Here is a 19,058-nt window from a genome sequence, read left to right on the forward strand (position 1 = left end):
CCTGCAGGTCGTGTAGTCCAGATAGCTGGCGCCTCCAGCGGGTCGTGAGATTAGAAGAAGACGTCTTCAAAGGAGCGTAGAAGGTAGGGCTGAGCTGGCGCCTCCAGCAGGTCGTGAGATTAGAAGAAGACGTCTTCAAAGGAGCGTAGAAGGTAGAGCTGAGCTGGCGCCTCCAGCAGGTCGTGAGTTTAGAAGAATGCGAGCAGTCCAAAACCAACAGAATCTTGGGAACTCCGCAACCGGTCCAGGAGTCGAGAGCCAGAGAACACACCTCAGCCGGTCCAGGGGTCAGGATCCAGAGAACACACCTCAGCCGGTCCAGGAATCAGAATCCAGAGAACACACCGCAGCCGATCCAGGGGTCGAGAGCCAGAGAAACACACCAAAGCCAGTCCAGGGGTCGAGAGCCAGAGAAACACACCAAAGCCAGTCCAGGGGTCAAACACAGAAGCACAGGAACAACTAGGAGCCAGAAGCCAAGGCAAGGTCTGAGGTGCAGACCTTGCCTTAAATACTCTTACCCAGCTGGAGCTTGCAGGAAGGAGCCACTCAATTTCCTGTAGTGGCTCCTTTAAGAATACTGCAGTTGCGCGCGCCTCTAGAGGAACCAGCAGGGGGCGGAGTCAGCCAGTAGCAGGAGAGACGCTGACGCCGCGGCCATGTTGGAGCAGAAGCAGGAACACCGAGGAACCGCGATGCAGTTGCCGGTGGTCACCGTGAGCGGCGAGCGGCGCGGTCTACCGCCCTGGTGAGTGACCGGCCCCGGCTGCAGCTTACCGTTATCGGAAAGCATAACAGTTTTACTGTTTTTCACTCTATTTCAGGCCTGACCATTAATGTTTCTAAATCAGAGGCGCTTGCCCTTGACCCCTTTGTGCAACAGCATTGGCCGGGAGGGTTCTAATTCACATGGGCTCAGAATAAAATAAAATATTTGGGGATTTGGATTTCTCGAGACCCTTTGGACCTTTATGCTTTGACTATAAGAAGCACATTGGTAGACTTGGATGCTCAACTGAAGGCTTGGCGCTCTTTGCCCCTCTCTCTTTTTGGTAGAGGTGCTCTTTTTAAGATGGTACTCTTGCCTAAGCTTCTTTATAAATTACATATGTTGCCATGTTGGCTTACTAACAAAGATTTAAAGTGGTTGCAGTCTTCTTTTCAAGAATGTCTTTGGGCGGGGAAAAAAGCGAGGTTACGATATCAGGTGTTGATGTCCCAGAGAGGGGAGGGAGGCCTTGGCCTGCCGGATGTTCGATTATATAAAGCGGCCTGCCAACTTAGATATGTGGGGGAATGGATCCTAGATGAATATGCATATTGGGGCGGATTTTCAGAGCCCTGCTCGCCTAAATCCGCCCAAATCCGGGCAGATTTAGGCGAGCAGGGCCCTGCGCGCCGGTGAGCCTATTTTACATAGGCCTACCGGCGCGCGCAGAGCCCCGGGACTCGCGTAAGTCCCGGGGTTCTCCGAGGGGGGCGTGTCGGGGGCGTGTTGGGGGGCAGGCCCGGTCGTCGCGGCGTTTAGGGGGCGTGTCGGCAGCGTTTTGGGGGCGGGTACGGGGGCGTGGCTACGGCCCGGGGCGGTCCGGGGGCGTGGCCGCGCCCTCCGTACCCGCCCCCAGGTCGCGTCCCGGCGCGCAAGAGGCCCGCTGGCGCGCGGGGATTTACGCCTCCCTCTGGGAGGCGTAAATCCCCCGACAAAGGTAAGGGGGGGGCCTTAGACAGGGCCGGGTGGGTGGGTTAGGTAGGGGAAGGGAGGGGAAGGTGAGGGGAGGGCAAAAGGAAGTTCCCTCCGAGGCCGCTCCGATTTCGGAGCGGCCTCGGAGGGAATGGGGGTAGGCTGCGCGGCTCGGCGCGCGCCGGCTATACAAAATCAATAGCCTTGCGCGCGCCGATCCAGGTTTTTAGCAGATACGCGCGGCTCCGCACGTATCTACTAAAATCCAGCTTACTTTTGCTTGCGCCTGATGCGCCAGCAAAAGTAGGCCAATTCGCGCTATTTGAAAATCTACCCCATTGTGAAGATGGACTGGTTATTAGCATGGTCGCACCTTGGTCCCCTCTGTACCTGATCCAGGCTAGTCCTGGGGCTTATCGGACCTTAAATATCCCTCGCAGTTTGGTGCAACCGTGTCGGCAGGCTTGGCGATGGATACAGTTCAGGGGAGGACTGGCTGGTATTTCCTCTCTTTTCATGCCCTTAATGGGTAACAGATTTTCCTCCAGGCCGAGACAACCATTTTCTTTTTGATATATGGCTACAGAAAGGTTTAGCATTTATTTTTCACTTCTATGTTACTGACTCTCCAGTAGTGCAGGGCTTTGCATTTTTGGCCCGAGAATATGACTTACCAGCTAAACATTTCTATGCATATTTGCAGACCCGCCATTATATCCAATTCTTTCTCTGGACTGAGGAGTCCTATTGTCGGGAGTTAGCTTTTACACAGCATTTTTTTGATGGGGCTCGAAAGTGTAATTCCATCAAAGGTTGGTGTGAGTTTGGCAGAGCATATCGCACCGTGCCACATGTGGCCTCTTTAGCAAGATACTGGGCTGAGGCGTGGAACATGGATATCCCTACTTCTTACTTGCTTTCATGCTTTAAGCTGATGCCCAAAAGTCTACCGGATCTCTCTTCAGGAGCTACAATTTAAGATTTTACACCACATTTTTTGTGACGATGTTAGACGTTGCCGGATGGGAAGGTCATCCTCCCCAAAATGTATTAAATGTCATCAAGTGACAGGCACTTTGGCCACACAAATTGTTTCTTTGTCCTGTTTTGCGTCCATTTTGGATGAAGGTGCTTGCAGTAGTAGCTCAATGTACTGGCTCCTCTATTGGCTGGACAGGCAAGTTACTTCTTTCTGGTTTAAGAGGAGCTCTTCCTTCATACAAATCATCCTTGGATAAATTTGGCCATACTGCAATATTACTGGCATGTCGTACGATCTTAGCTGACTGGATCCTACCTGACACACTGCCCAGCCTGCGGGCATGGTTTGGGTGGCTGGCCTTTTCAATGCAAATGGAACGATTGGTGGCCATAGACAGAGAGAAAGAAAGGGATACGCTATACCAGTCTTGTTGGTCCACCTGTTATGACCTGTTACTGTAGGATCTTCAATCTACTTTAGCCGCCGCTGGTTATCATCCCTCTTGGAAGTGACTGAAAATCTCAGGTTACCTAGCTTGCCTTATGATTTGACATTTGATCTGAGACCATTGTACATCACAGTGGGGACTAAACTTTGCAACAACATCTGATGTCTCTTTAATTACAAATGTTGGACAGTGCTAGTTGTGGGGGGGCTGTTTCCCAGGGCAGGGGGGGGGAGGGAGATGTGTGTGTAGTGTGTGGATTGTTAGTGGTTGCCTGTGGTGTGCTTGCTGGTGGGATATGCTTGGAGTTCAATATGTTTCTCTGGGTCAGGTGACCCTCAAAAGAAGAGTACACGGGGTGTTGTTCTAGTTGACTGTGTTATGTTGGGGAATTGCCCATGTATTGTGTCATATTGCTAATATTTGATTTCAGCTGTGCTCTCTTCTCCTAAGTTCGGATTATTGATTGTACCTGTGTTGCTCTTTAATGAAAAAGATTTTGACAAAAAAAAAAGAATGAAGAAAGCTTATGGCAAATGACCGAGGATAGTCCATCTTCCAGGGCAGTCCACCGGTACCTGTCCGTCGTCTCCTGCGATCAGGTATTTGCCCGGTGCGCATCCTTCTGCATTGCTCCTTTCAGGCGTTCGAGCCTTTTATTGTTGCCCACTCTCTGCCACCTGGGGGTGGGCGCCATGTTTGCAGACGTGGTCTCTGGCCGTGTAGCTGAGAACTCAAGCGGCAAGTTGGCTTTAAGGAAAGCCTCTTTGGCTTCTTCCATGGACTTTATCCGATGTGTGACACCATCAACAATGAACTGCAGGCCAAAAGGAAAAGTCCAGTGGTATCTGATATTGCGTTCCATAAGCACAGTAGTTGCTGCCCTTAGTTCAAAGCGCTTGCGCAGCGTGGTTGCCGCTAAGTCCTGAAACACATACATTTTATGGCCCTCCCAAAGCCATTCCCGGTGCTTCCTGGAGGCATCAAAAATCAAGGATTTTTCCTGGAAGGTTTGCAGGCAGATTAGCAGATCTCTAGGTCTCTCCGCGACCCGTGGGCCGAGTGTTCTGTGCGCCCTCTCAATATGAAATAGGTTAGGATCGGTCCCGGAGGCAGCATCCATTACATCTGCTATCAGAAACAGAAAATTTTTCGTTGCCACTGCTTTACAATCGGCATACTCCTGCAGCTCAGGCACCCCTCGGATGCGGATATTGTTGCGCCGCGACCAGTTCTCTAAATCTTCTACCTTTTCCGCCAACGTGAGTTGTTCCGCCCGGTAATGTTGCTGGTCGGTCGCCATTTTGTGGGCCAGATCCTCCTGCCTCTCTACCCGCACATCCAAATCATCCATTCTATGATCCAGAGCAGCCAGATCCTCTCTCACTTCTGAAATAGAGTGCATCAGGTCTTGTTTATGCTGTTTTAAACCTTGCGGAGGTCGACAAACCACTCACGTAGCTCGGCGCGGGAGGGCAGTTCGGCGATAGTTGCCGGTCCCACCGGGTCGGAATCCGCGGCGGATGCCTCGTGCGCGGCCTGCTGAGAGCTGGTCTCCGCCAGCTCCTCGCCGTGTTTTAAATAGGAAAACTGCGCGAGGTCTGGGCTTTTTCACTTGGCTGCCATGGCTGGTGTCCTCCTAACCCAGTCGGCAAAGTTTGAGCGCAGTTGGACGGATTATGCAGCACATTCGGGTAAGTTAAGAAAAGAATCGGCGGGAGCTCTCGCTTCAAGTCACCATCTACGTTGGTGACGTCAGCGCGCCCCCGGGGGGAGTAGTATTTTTAACACTAAAGAGAAGGAAGAAGAAATACCAGGGCGGGGGAGGGGGGAAGGAGGGGTGAATGATGAGATTACAGGAATTGAGTGGGGGGGTGGGGGTGGGGAAAGGGAATAAGCAGATAGATCAGGAAGGGAGGTAGAACCGCCGAGCGCGGCCATAAGCTGGGCAGAGAGGCAAATAGCAGCCAAGGGTGGCAGAGGAGTAGGACCAGGAGGAGAGGATGGGGTAGAAGAGGATTGCCGGCACTAGATTCGAGGGGGAAGGAAATGGAGGGAGGTAGGGAAGAAAGCGAAGGTTAGGTGTAGCTTCTGTAGGCCTGCTTAAACAGCCAAGTTTTGAATTTTTGTTTGAATTTTTTAGGACAGTGTTCTTGACGCAGTTTGGAGGGCATAGTGTTCCATAGTTTGGGTCCAACAATGGAGAGTGAGCGTTCTTTCGTGAAAGTAAGGTGGGTGAGTTTAGGTGAAGGAGTTGTAAAGTTGCTAAGTATTGCGACCTGGTGGGTCTGGTGGTGGAGCCGAACTGTAGGGAGTCGCTAAACCAATGCATATTAGGGTTGTGAAGGGCTTTGTGTATGAGGGAGAGTGTCTTGAAATTAATCCTGGCGGATATTGGGAGCCAGTGAAGTTGTTTGAGAATAAGGGTGATATGCTCTTTTCTGCGTGTGCCGGTCAGGATGCGTGCAGTGGCATTTTGAAACATTTGGAGGGGGGTTATGGTGTTTTTGGGAAGGCCTAGGAGGATACTGTTGGAGTAGATTATGGAAAGAATGATGGATTGTAGTACTGAGCGGAAGTCGTTGAGATGCAGTAGGGGTTTTAGTTTTTTTAGTGTGTGTAGCTTGAAATAACATTCTTTTAGTGTGGTGTTGATGAATTTTTTTAAATTGAGTTGGGTGTCAAGAGTGACGCCTAGGTCATGTATGTGTTGAGAGAATGTGATGGTGGACGGGAGAGTATTGGAGGGGTGAGATTAATAGTGTTGTGTTGGGGTGTAATAATCATGAGTTCTGTTTTATTGGTGTTAAGGGCTAAGTGGAGATTGGTAAGGAGATTGTTGATGGCAAAGAGGGCAGTTTCCCCAAGTATTAAGGGCCTTGGGTAGGGAGTCATTGATGGGAATAATTATTTGTACATCATCTGCATATATGAAGTGCGGGAGACTGAGTTCTGAGAGGAGGTGACAGGTTCTTATGGCCTGGATTGGCCACTGTTGGAAACAGGATGCTGGGCTTGATGGACCCTTGGTCTGACCCAGTATGGCATTTTCTTATGTTCTTATGGTAAATGTTAAAGAGTGTGGAGGAAAGGGAGGAGCCTTGAAGGCACATCACGTGTGATGTTGATCGCCTTGGATTCACTGGTACCTATTTTGACTTTGTATTTTCTGTTGCTTAGGAAGGATTTGAACCAGAGCAGTGGGATTCCAGAGATGCCAATTTCAGTTAGCCGTTTGATTAGAATGCTATGGCTAATGGTATCGAAGGCTGAAGAGATGTCGAGTATGGCCAGAATGTATGATTGCCCTTTGTTTAGGCCTTTAAGGAGGTAATCAGTAAGGGTGGTCAAGTGTCTCCGTACTACAATGTTTGCGAAAGCTGTGTTGAGATGCGAAGAGAAGGTGTTGTTGTTCTAGGTCATCAGTGAGTTGTCGGTTAACGGTTTTTTCAAGAACTTTTGCTATGAAAGGTAAGTTGGATATGGGGCGGTATTACTAGGACTAAGAAAGACTCCATGAAACTAACTGGTAGCAGTTCTAAAACAAAGTATTTTTTGGTCAATGCACAATTAAGCTGTGGCATTTTTGCCAGAGGATAGTAGATTAGTTGGGTTTAAAATAGGTTTGAACAAGTTTCTGGAGGACAAGTCTATTAACAATTATTATCCAGGTAAATATGGGATCACAACTGTGTCATATCCCTGTGTGGCATATCCCTGTGTGTCAGGGAATATCAGTCTATGTGTGGGCTGTTGCCGTAGTGTCCAACTTTGGCATGTATACACATACCTGGGAACTTTCTGGATTTGGCTTTAAGACGCCAAAATTCTCAAGGAATTGCTGAGTCTCCAAGCCAATATCCAAAAACTCTAGGGAGACTGCAGAAGTGGCCGGTACAGCTCCAGAATAAATGTTCTGGGCCACATGGGCAAGAAGGAAGGAAGAGTTAGCAGCATGGCTAGAAGGAGGAGGCATGTCCAGCTGCGCAATGAAAGAAGAGGTTAGTCATCTTCTTGCCCACTGGCCTGTGCACAGGGAAGAAAGTGGAGAATCAGATGCATGGTGAGATGGAGGAGGCATGTCCAGCTGCGCTACGAGAAATGAGGTGGCTGCCCATCGGCTTGTGCGACCATAAAAAGGAGGGCTTCAGTGAGTTGTGCGGGCCCAAAGAAAGAGGTTGCTGCCGCCTCCCCCTCCCCCCTAGGCTCAAAGGAAATGGAGAAGGAAGCTGACGCTAGTGGATTCGTGGTGGGGGAGAGCATGTGTGTTAGCATGTGTGAGAGAAAAGTAAATGTGCATGGATGTATGAAAGTGAGTGGTTATGTGTTAGTGAATGGGCATCTATGTGTGGAAGAGGGAGAGAAGTGAAAGGAAAATTAGTTCTTACCTGTTAATTTTCGTTCCTATAGTACCACGGATCAGTCCAGACTGTGGGTTGAGCCTCCTTTCCAGCAGGTGGAGACAGACTAAGACTTGAAGGATGCCCTATATCAGGACAGAGCCTATCCTCTAACCCTTCAGTATAACGTATGTCAAAGCAGAAAACAAGAAGACCAAGTAGGATCAAGCAAGTAACCATAAAGCTCAAATGGAGCAACTGTAGAAAATTGTAAGGAACATGGTTTAACTACCCGCTCTTGCATATTCTTGGCATGAGAACAACCAAGGCTTCCTGTGTTTTTGCTCAGTATTTTTGTACAAAAACGAGATAGACTCTGCAGAACTGCAAGAAAACAGCAGCTTCGAGAGGACAGAAAAAGAAAACAGGGAAGGGCGTCTGGACTGATTCGTGGTACTACAGGAACGAAAATTAAGAGATAAGAACTAATTTTCCTTTCCCTGTATGTACCCGGATCAGTCCAGACTGTGGGATGTACCAAAGCTTCCCTAAAACGGGTGGGATCAAGACAGTCCCACTCGAAGCACTGGTAGCCCAAAAAAATCGAAGCAGAGCTTACACATCTAGGCGATAGTGTCGAGCAAAAAGAGATAAGGACGCCCAAGTATGAACTGTGCAAATCGTCCACGGAGAGAACAAAAGAATGTTCGCCCAAGAAGGAGCTCGAGACACAAAGAATGAGTCGGAAGACCCTCGGGGAACCGCCAGGCCATGACAAAGAACAACCGTGAGATCACTTCCTGCAACTAGTGCGCTATAGTGGACTCAGAAGCCGGCTTACCCTGATTGGACCCATTCAAGGGAACAGAAAGATGGACAGATGCACGAAAGCCATTGGGGACCAGGAAATAGAGCAAGAGAACTCGTATGGAAGCGAGGTGACGGAGACCCTTATGGCATCAAGATAAGGGGAACCGTCACCAAACGCAGGAGAAAGCGGGGAGCTCCGCTGACCGAAGGACAAAGAAGTTAGACGAAACTTCACGAAAAAGGAAGGACCCGTACGAGGGCTACCCTGAAGTCGGAAAATCGCGAAAAGGGATCGCGCCAGGACAGCGCTTGGATCTGACGAGCAGAGGAGATAAAACTAGAAGACAGTCTTAAGCATAAGGGCCTGCAGGGTGACACGACGGAGAGGGTCGAACAGGGCTGTACAGAGGGGTCCGCACAATCGAGTGAAAAGTTTACGACGGACAAGTGGACGAGAAGGTGGATGTAGATGCCCGACGCCCCTGAAAAGGCCAAGTCGCAAACAGCTGGCTGCACAGGGATGACCTGCCACTCAACCCAGGAGAAAGGCGAGGGAGTAGACTGGTACGCGCCGAGAACGAAGGAAGGATCCTTGGAGAGACTGCCTCAGAGAAGAAAAGAATAAGGAGATTGGTGCGGAGTACGCCGAAAAACCCGACTTCGCACAAACAAACTCAAGCACGTTCCAGATGCACACGTACGCCGGAGAGTCAACCGTTTCCGGGCCCGAAGGAAGGCGAAGACGGCCTACTCCAAAAACACTCACACCGGAGACATTGCCGTTCAAAAAGGCAGGGCGCTAGACAAGAGTGAACGGCCTGGTTGAAAAAATACAGGGTCCTGTCTAAGGAGCTGAGGAAGATGGCGTGGCCGCAGGGGTCCGACCATCGCTAGGTTGAGAAAAAACTGTGAGCCAAGGCCTGAAATGGCCCCTCGGGCGCTACCAGAGCCATGGGACACTGGTGGAGAACCATCCTTCTAAGAACTTTCCCGACCAGAGACCACGGGGGGAAGGGGGGGGGGGGAAATAGAAAAAGACGTACCGCCGGCCGAGGGAGAGCCAAGGCAACTACGCCCGCCGAGCCATGGTCTCTCCAGCGGAAGAACCAATCTACCATGGTATTGAGAAGAGTCACCATGAGGCCCAGGTGGGAGGGGACCACCTGTCGATGAGGAAACCATGGTTGAGCCAAGATTCCCCACTCCCCGGGATCTAGCGACTGATGACGGAGAGAGCAACCTGAACATTTCCCTAGCCCGCGGAGTGGGAGGCTGCCGGGCACTGTAGGTGTTGCTTTGCCCAGGCTAAGAGAAGGCTGGTGTCCAGGGCCACCCACGGACTGCGAGCACCCCCTGGGCGATGGAAGCAAGCTACGGAGGTGGAGTTGTCGGGCAAGACCCATAGCGTCTTGCCACGTATGAGAGAAAGAAACTCCAGAAGAGCCAGGATCATCACCCAAGACTCCGTAATATGCCAGCGAGACAGAAACGCTGGCCAGGTCCCCTGGGCATACTAGGAGCGGCCGCCCACTCCTCAGCCCGAAAGACTAGCATCCGTGGGCATTATCGTCCACTGGGGAACTTGGAGAGGTAGGCCCGGTAGCAAAAGAAAAAGCAGGGGAAATCCACCCCTGCGAGACGGCGACGGTAGAGCCCAAGAACGGGAGAACTGTGTGAGACTGTTCTGCCAGTGGCTGCCAACGGGACAGCAAAGTTAACTAGAACAGTCGTATTGGAGCAAGGACCCAAGGGACAAGGGCGAGGGAGCCGAGGAGCCCGAGAACTACAGGCAGACACAAGCCGTCAAGGAAGGGAGCAAGGGCAGGCTCTGAGACCTGCCAAACAACTTGAGGGCCCGCACACAAAGCAAGAAGACCTTGCCTACCCAGGTACTCTAACTCCAGGAAGGGCTGAAGATTGCTCTAAGAGAAATACAGTATCCACCCCAGGGACGCAAAGAAAGCTAGCCTGCGATACACTGACCGCCGACAAGAACCTCTGCCTTGACCCTGACGCGCCAGACACCTAGATAAGAGTAGACAAGGAGTCCTGCCCGGCGGAGAGCTGCAGCCATCAACACCTAGACATTGGTGAAGATGCAAGGTTCCGTCACGAGATCAAAGGGAAGCGTCCAGAGCTCGGAGTCCCGGCAGAGGACGCGAACACGAAGAGACTATGGCAGCCACGAAGAAACGGAAAGTGGATTACGCCACTGGGAGAAACGAGTGGGCCGAGGAATGCCCCAGGGGGGAGGACGGCACGAGTATGCTCACAGGCAGTGCATGTGGAGAAGCGGGAGCTGAGAGCCCGGGGACTCTTGTGAGGTCCAAGAGTGAACGAAGAAAATAGGATAGTGGCCTGCGGCAGGTACGTTGGCTGGCCGCGGGACCCCCGTGCCCAGACACAGGAGCTTGGCGGGGGTTAGCTGCACCGTATGTCGCAGGGACCAACCACCAAGGGAAACAGAAAAAAAGGATCCCGCCAAACACAAGGAAGGCGAAGACGTGCCCGTGTCTGAGAAGGTCGAGGACCCCCTGGTCCGACCGGAGCCCAACCCAGTCCGTGGAGAAGAGGGAGAGGCAACCACCTCAGAAGGGGACCGAGAAACGAGGCAAAGATACTCCGGAGTATGTGCAGGCGTAAGGATTGAGCGCGTGGGCTAACCCTCGCGCAGAAGAAGGCACCCAACAGAATGCTGCGACAAAAAAAACTGCGATCACGAAAGACAAACCCCCCTGAGGAGACACCGTGCCCACTTGGGGTATACCAACTCTGGTCTGAAAGCATGGACTAGAGGGTATAAAGGACCAGGATGGTTGCAGACGGGCCACCGACAGCTGATGGCCCCTACCATCCCCTAAAGAATCCAAAGTCTCTCAAGGTCCTGGACAAGGAACAGCTTACCTCTGAATGGCAACGTACCCCACCGGGCGGAGGAGGCCGGAGCGGCCGACCAGTGGCGCAGCTACAGGAGCCGTGTGGCGGACATCTCCGAGGCAAGCGCCTCCGGCTAGAGGTGGCGAAGGGTCGAATGCGCAGCCTCTGGCCACGGGAGGTCCAGGGCGCAGAGGAATCTTGCCAATGACTTCATAAGAGACCTGCGCACAGCAGGAACTGCAGCAAATAGTGGAACACATCCACGGCACTAAAACATCAGAGTGCGCTTCAAAAGAGCCTCGCGAACCGTGGTCAGCAGGCAGACCGGGGCCGCTTGAAAAACTGGAAAAACCCTCCTGAAACACGATCGCAGAAGAAGTCAACGGAGTGATTATGGGGGTTTTTTTGTTTTTTCAAACAAAGCATGCCACCTAGAGGGGAGCTCGTTCAGGGCACGACCCGACCGGGGCGCCTGCGAAACCGCGGCGGGAAAGGAAGGAAAAGGCGCCTGACAAAACCAGGATCCCGCCCGGACCGGGGCCACATCCATGGACAAGAGGCGGCACCAGGAAGATTAGCTAACGCACCCGGGTTTGCTATAGGATCCGGGAGTACCGGGATCCGTCGGGGGACAGGGAGGGGGCACCTCCGAGACCACCTGCGCCCCAAGGGACTCCGGGGGCTCAGCAGCCGGCCAAACTAGCAACGGCACGGAGCAGGGAATTTTAGTTTACTGATGTAATTAATTAATTCAAATTTTTTTTTTGATTTGTCCCCATTGGGGGGGGGGGGCAAGGGGGGGACCTTCCACCTCCTCCTGCATGCCCACTAAAGGGAATTTGTACAGGAGGAGGGAAAAAACACAGAAAAAAAGACCCCAAAAATCGCGGGTGGGGGAGGGGAAGGGGGAGGCGAGGGGGGGTGGCAAGAATCCCTTCCTGGGGGGCTGGGGGGCTCAAATCAGGGGGTAGCTGCAAAAAAATCGGCCCCCCAGTCCCAGGGAGCTCCGAAAACGGAGCTGTTAAAAAATCCAAGATGGCGGCCGTTCCTGGGCTTTCCGGACCCGGGAAAGGCCTAGCCAAGCTCTGGGGACTCGATCCCTAAGCTAAATTTGCTGTCCCTGCCGAGGAGGGACCTTCCCCACCCGGCAGGGAGGCATAGAAAAAGCCCCTTCGAAAAAAACTCGAAGGGGGCTGCAGAAAAGAGGTAGACTGCCTGCAGGGGCAAAGCAGAGTCGCAGCTGGAGAAAAAAAGTAGAAAAAAAAGCTTTGATTGACAGCCTGCAGGGCCGGAGAGAGCAGGAGGGAAACCTGCTGCCTCCTGCCTGTCTGGCTGCCAGTTCTAGGCCTGCTATGACCAGAAAAATTAAAAAATGCTGGTCAACTGCTGCAAATAAGTTAGAGGTAGGTGAGTACCTGCAACTTATTTAAAGTTTAAAACTGTTCCTTTTCTTTTTTTTTTTACTGAGCGCAGCAGCGGGTTCAAAAACTCTCTCGGCAGCCAGAGGGGGGAATGAGACCCCGAGAGCCTCGGTCCCCACACCTGGAAGCATCCACGGACTCGGGCTATGCAGGGAACCCCCTCCTGCAAAAGGGGCAAAGCCCCCCTGAGCCGGGCAAGAGCTGGGAGACGGAACCGTCTTCCACACAGAAAAAGGAAAAATCACTAAAAAAAGACAAACTTCCCTTTCTCTGTTTGTTTGTTTTTTTTTTTTAAACAAGCGAGAACCAAAAGAAATACTTGCTTGAGCCTAGCAAAAGACAGAAGAAAAGGCTGACTAGCCTACAGCAGAGAACCGAAGGGGAGATGCTACACCTGCTGGAGACAGACGAATACTGAAGGGTTAGAGCAGGGGTCGGGAACCCATGGCTTGCGAGCCAGATATGGCTCTTTTGAGTGCTGCATCTGGCTCGCAGACAAGTGTCGCCACACTTTCCCGCTGACCCAGCTGCTCCCCGGTTCTCCTCCGCCCGGGCTTAAAATGCTGTCAGCCCGGGCGGAACGCGGCAGGACAGCTGGAGTCAGCGGCACCGGCGTGCTCTCTTCTTCCCGCCCCCCCCCCCCCGCGGCCCGGAAGAGGAAGTGGAGAATATCGGGTCCGTGCGCGGCAAGAAGAGGCCACGCTAGTGCGCTCGGCATCGGCCCGAAGAAAAGAAGACTGCAGCGCGGCTCGGAGGAAAATGAAGAGGTTCAACCGTGGCCGATGGGACTCCGCCTCCACGAGGGCTGAAAATGAAGGAGGTTAGCGTTGGGAGGAGGCTGCTGCTGCTGCTGCGAGTTCCCGGGGTGGGGGTGGGGGAGAGAGAGAGTGAATGAGCGAGCAAACACACATGCTTGCTCGCTCATTCACTCTCTCTCTCCCCCAGCCCGGGAACTCGCGGCAGCAGCAGCAGCCTCCTCCCAACGCTAACCTCCTTCATTTTCAGCCCTCGCGGAGGCGGAGTCCCATCGGCCGCGTTTGAACCTCTTCATTTTTCTCCGAGCCGCGCTGCAGTCTTCTTTTCTTCGGGCCGATGCCGAGCGCACTAGCGTGGCCTCTTCTTGCCGCGCACGCACCCGATACTCTCCACTTCCTCTTCCGGGCCGTGAGGGGCCTGTGTGTGTGTGTGTGTGTGTGTGTGAGAGTGAGAGATTGCATGTATGAATGATTGAGAGCCTGTACATGTGAAAGAGAGTATGTCTGTGATTGAGAGCCTGCCTGTGAGAGAGAGAGAGCATGAATGTAAGTTTACCATTGGGAACCTGTATGTGTAAGTTTGTGATTGAAAACCTGTTTGTGTGAAAGAGTATGTGTGTATGATTGAGATCCTTTGTGTGTGAGAGAAATCATGTGTATGTATGATTAAGAGCCTGTGTGTATAAGTAAGAGAGAGATCATGTGTGTCTGTGTGTGATTGAGAGCTGATTTAGGTGAGGGAGCATGTAAGTATGTGATTGAGAGCCTGTGTGTAAATGAGAGAAAGAGAGGACATGTTTGTAAGCATGTGAATGAGAGTCTGTGTGAGAGAAAAAGACAGCATGTATTTATGTGATTGAAAGCCTGTGTGTGTGTGTAAGCGTGAAAAGATAGACCGCATGTATGTAAATGTGTAATTAAGAGCCTATATAAGTGAGAGAGAAAAAACATGTGTATATGTGAGTACTGAGAGCATGTGTGTTTAGGTGTGTCATTGAGAGCCAGTGTGAGAGAGAGCGCTGGTATGTGACTGAGAGAGGAGAAAGTTCCAAGCAAACCACCCCACCTCCTGCTAATTCAGAACAATCTCAGGACACCTGGATATCAAACGTTCCTAGGTATGCAGAGCAAAAAAATTTTTGTATTCTTATTATTTTTCATTACTGGGTCTTTGTGTCTATTTTGAAATATTTTGTTGGTATCTGGAAATGTTTTATATGAGTGTTTAATTATTGGATATTCCACTCATCAGCTGTTTCGAACTATGTTCTTTTTGTTAGTACAGTTTTACTGCTGATGATTTTATATTTCTTGATTTGTTTTATAAGGATGGGTGATGTTTCTTTTTTCCTTTGTTACACTGCATACAGAGACTCTGGCTTGTTGCAGTTTCCAATTCAGTTTTTTCTGCATGCTTCTTGTTATGCATTTTGGTCTCTTTATTCTATGTTAGGTGAGGGATAGCACGTGATTCAGGTGAGGTTTTCTGCTGGCGTGTAGTTTCTGTGTAGGACTCTATAGCAGCCTGACTTGGTCCGTTTTCCTAATAGGAGATGTATTGGTGTCTTAAGGCCTGGTGTAATATTTTCAGAGACTTATTGTACTTTAAAAGTGTGATCTTACATAAAATGCACACATTTACTTGTATTTAGTTTTAAACATATTGTATGGCTCTCATGGAATTACATTTTAAAATATGTGGCGTTTATGGCCCTCTCAGCCAAAAAGGTTCCTGACCCCTGGGTTAGAGGATAGGCTCTGTCCTGATATAGGGCATCCTTCAAGTCTCCACCTGCTGGAAAGGAGGCTCAACCCACAGTCTGGACTGATCCGGGTACATACAGGGAATGAGCATTAATGTGGGGTGTGGGATATGTGTGAGAATGAAAGGAGTGTGTAAGTGAGCATGTGTATGAGGGAGAATTGAGAGTGTGTGTGTATATGAATATATGTGTGTGTACATAAGAACATAAGATTTGCTATACTGGGTCAGTCCAAAGGTTCAACAAGCCCAGTATCCTATTTCCAATAGTGGTCAAGCAAGGTCACAAGAACCTATTAGAAAGAGAGTATGTATGCATCCCTCCCCCATAATCGACGAAATTCTCAGCGTGCCTGGAAATCAAAAGCTCCCAGGTATGTGTATACATCTGCTGCACCTACTGGTACAGTGCTCTGGCCTGTATGTATATACTTGATTGATATTTCTGCTGCAGTGTGCGCGAGTGCACATTCCGCGGCCTCACCTCTGCCGGGAGAAGGGGCGGAGCTCGGGTTTCCGTCCCGGCCTGCCCCGCGCGCCGGCTCCGTCCTCTGGCAGAGACGATGGCGGCGTACAGCAAATACCTGACGGCTCGGAACTCGTCGATGGCCGGCGTCGCCTGTCTGCTGCTTTACCTGTTGAACAAGAGGCGGAGAGCAGCCTCGTTGCACGGGTAAGCTCTGCAGTATGTCTCAGGCCGCTGGAGCACGGTTTGCCGTTCCCCTTCCTTCCTGGTGCCGAGCTGCCCACGCCGGAGGTGGAGGGGGGCTAGGACTGTGGGCAGCTCGTCCACGATGCCGTGAGCTGCGGAGAGCCGTGTTCGTGTCAGTGCGGCCTCGGTCCGGCTGCCGTGACAGGGCCGCGCCTTCTCCGGACGCTGTTCGGCCTAGAGAGCGCTGATCACTGAACCTGGCTGCTGCAGTGGAGGGCTGATGGCACTAGGTAACCATTGAGCGTTAGCATCTGCTCTGCCTCCCGTTTTGCTGCAGGGTAGTAGTTCCCATACTTGGCTTCTTCGTTGACATACCATTGCACCTGTCATTGCTTCTCTGGGACAAAGGTGAGATGTCGATTAAGAATTCTCGTTATTCCCAAGAAGTCAACCTTTGCTTTCTTTAGTTTTGGTCAACATTGATAAGAATAACATGGTTGAAGTGACAGTACATACTTGCCTGATTATTATCTGCATTACATCCTATTCTGGTCTTAATCCTAGATCGCGTTGTTTTGTTTGAAAATATTTGTTTTCACTCTTACACAATATAAAAAGGTACTTTTTTTTTTTTTTCGAATGTCCACTTTTTTTTTTAATTTAATTCTTTATGCTCTTCATTTTTTATTAAATACATTATTGTGAAGCTTGCTTAGGATTCTTATAAGGATCAGCACAGCAGTCTCGGATTTGCCTGGATTTATAGCATTGGGAGTTGCAAACTAGGAGTTCTCTGAAACTTGAAATATGCTTTCTTAAGAATGAAAATTCAGAATGAAAAAGTATAGTCATAACTTTTTCCTGCCGGTTGAATTATGTAATTTTATATTTATTGTTGCATTGAATGGATAGCCTCCAGGTAGATAAGTCTCTCTGTAAATAGTCTTATAAGACAGTGTTTCTCAACATTTTTCTTATCGTGATGGATCACGCTCACATGTGTGACACACTTCTTATTACAACTCATGGCATAAATAAATAAATAAAAAATAAAGGTCCAGTATTATTGTTATTGTTAAGAATGACACAAGGGACAGATAAGTACTCTGAACATAAATTGAATAAATAGTAAACATCCCATACCAAAACAATTTCTAGCACTCAAACAGTAACCACCTTACCTAAGAAAAGGCAACACTGAAAATATTAAACCAGGCCTTAAGACCCCCAATACACCTCTTGTTAGGAAAACGGACCAAGCCAGGCTACAATAGAGCCCTACACAAAAACTACTTGCCAGCAGAATACCTCACTTCAGTCACATGTGCAGACCCTCACCTAACAAAGAATAAAGAGACCATAAAGCATAACTAGAAACATGCAGACAAAAACTGAACTGGAAACTGCAACAAGCCAGAGAGACTGTATGCAGTGTAACAAAGGAAAAAGAGAAACCTCAACAGTCCTCAAACCAAATCAAGAAATATAAATCAATAGCAGTAAAACCATACCGACAAAAGGAACAGATTTCAAAATAGCTGATTAATGGAATATCCAATAATTAAAAACTCCTATCAAAATTTTCTAGATACCAATAAAATATTTCAAAATAGTAGACACACACACACACACACACACACACACACACACACACACACACACACACATATATACACATGCTTTTTCTCTCTCACTTATATAGGCTCTTAATCACACATTTACACACATGCTGTCTGCCTTTTCACATTTACACACACACAGGCTTTCAATCACACACGCACATGCTCTCTTGCTCTCAATAACATACTCACATGGTCTGTCACCTATATCTGCTCTCAATCACACACAGACACACATGCTCTCTCTCTCTTAGACACACATGTTCTTAATCATACATACACATGATCTCTTTCACTTAAATATACAGGTTCTCAATCATACACTTACATTCATGCTATCTCTCACACACACATACTCTCTTTCACACAAACATGTTTTCAATCACACAGTTACACATACAGACTCTCAATCACTCACATGCTGTCTCTCTCTCTCACACACACACACACACACACACACACGATCTGAAATGTATGCTTGCTCACTCAATCTCACTCCCCACTGAACTAGCAACAACAGCCTCCTCTATTTCCTGCCTTAGTGGTAGCAGTAGCCTCCTCCACTTCCACCCCTCGCGGCCTCAAGAAAGGAGTCCCATTGGCCGTGGGGGCTGATATTGCTCCTCTTTTGCTCCGCATCATGCTGCTCTTCTTCAGGCCGTGCCTCTCTTCTTTGGGTCAATGCTGCACGCACTAGCATGGTCTCTTCGTCCCCTGCGTGCAGCTGCTGCATACCACTTCCTCTTCCGGGCCTTGGGGGGGATGGGAAAAAGAGACCATGCTGGTGCTGCTGTCCTGCTGCGTTCCGCCCGGGTGGAACATGAGTTCCTATTTCGCTGGAGCAGGGGGAGCAGCTGGGTTAGCGGGGGACCAGGAAGTGTGGCGACACACCCGCGTGTGCTTGACAACACACTGGTTGAGAACTGATGTTATAAGAAACAAAATAAAAAAATAGTTTTTTTGGTAAAATCTGTGTGATTTTTGGTACATCTGTCTGATTAGTAGCATAGGGGATGAGGTAATAGTACAGACTGTGCTGGGTGAAGGATGATAAATCCAGCTGCTGAGGAGTATACTAGTTTACTTACAAGCACTGGGATTTTTTTGCAACAAGTATCCATGCATGGAAACCAATGTGTGACTTGATTGTCCCTGACCACTATACTCTGTTGTCAAGAAAGTCTCAGTCTTGACTTTCAGAAGTTTTGTAACTAATATAGTAACAATTTTAACCTTTCTGTTTTCATTATGGACTTTTTCTTTTACTTTTGTATATACTTAAACTTCACATGTGTTAAAAACTTTATAACCTTATAATGTATATACATTTTAGGGTCATTTTTTTTTAGCACTTCATTTATACTTCTGGTCATTCCTTCTCCATCACCACTGTTCATTCTGGATGGGATAATTGGAGGATTCTTTTCCAGTCCTTCAATATGGGATGTTTACAATAAAACATACACAAAAATTTAAAACTGCTTTTATAATTTGTACTGGTTATGCAGTGTATAAATTAAATAAAAATTAAATATTGTGCGATATGATGAGTGAGGTGATCAAATTTGCAGATGACACAAAATTATTCAGGGTAGTTAAATCTCAGTCAGATTGTAATAAATTGCAGTAGGACCCAGCAAGACTGGAAGATTGAACATTCAAATGGCAGATGAAATAAAATGTGGACAAGTGCAAGGTGATGCATATAGGGCAA

At 49.4% G+C, this 19,058-nt stretch overlaps 1 protein-coding gene across 2 annotated transcripts in view; it reads left to right on the forward strand.

Moving 5' to 3' along the window:
* Nucleotides 1–15,596: 15,596 nt before the first annotated feature.
* The window catches only part of ABCD3 (ATP binding cassette subfamily D member 3), a 312,071-nt gene continuing 308,609 nt past the window's right edge, over nt 15,597–19,058 (forward strand). Inside the window, exon 1 of one of the 2 annotated variants that reach the window (XM_029618697.1) lies at nt 15,597–15,746. In XM_029618697.1, the coding sequence (XP_029474557.1) occupies nt 15,637–15,746 (110 nt within the window). In that variant the 5' untranslated portion in view covers nt 15,597–15,636. The remainder of the gene's footprint in view (nt 15,747–19,058) is intronic. The other variant, XM_029618696.1, reaches the window with a different exon arrangement.

This window comes from Rhinatrema bivittatum, chromosome 10, assembly GCF_901001135.1.
Source record: "Rhinatrema bivittatum chromosome 10, aRhiBiv1.1, whole genome shotgun sequence".
Classification (NCBI taxonomy): Eukaryota; Metazoa; Chordata; class Amphibia; order Gymnophiona; family Rhinatrematidae; genus Rhinatrema; species Rhinatrema bivittatum.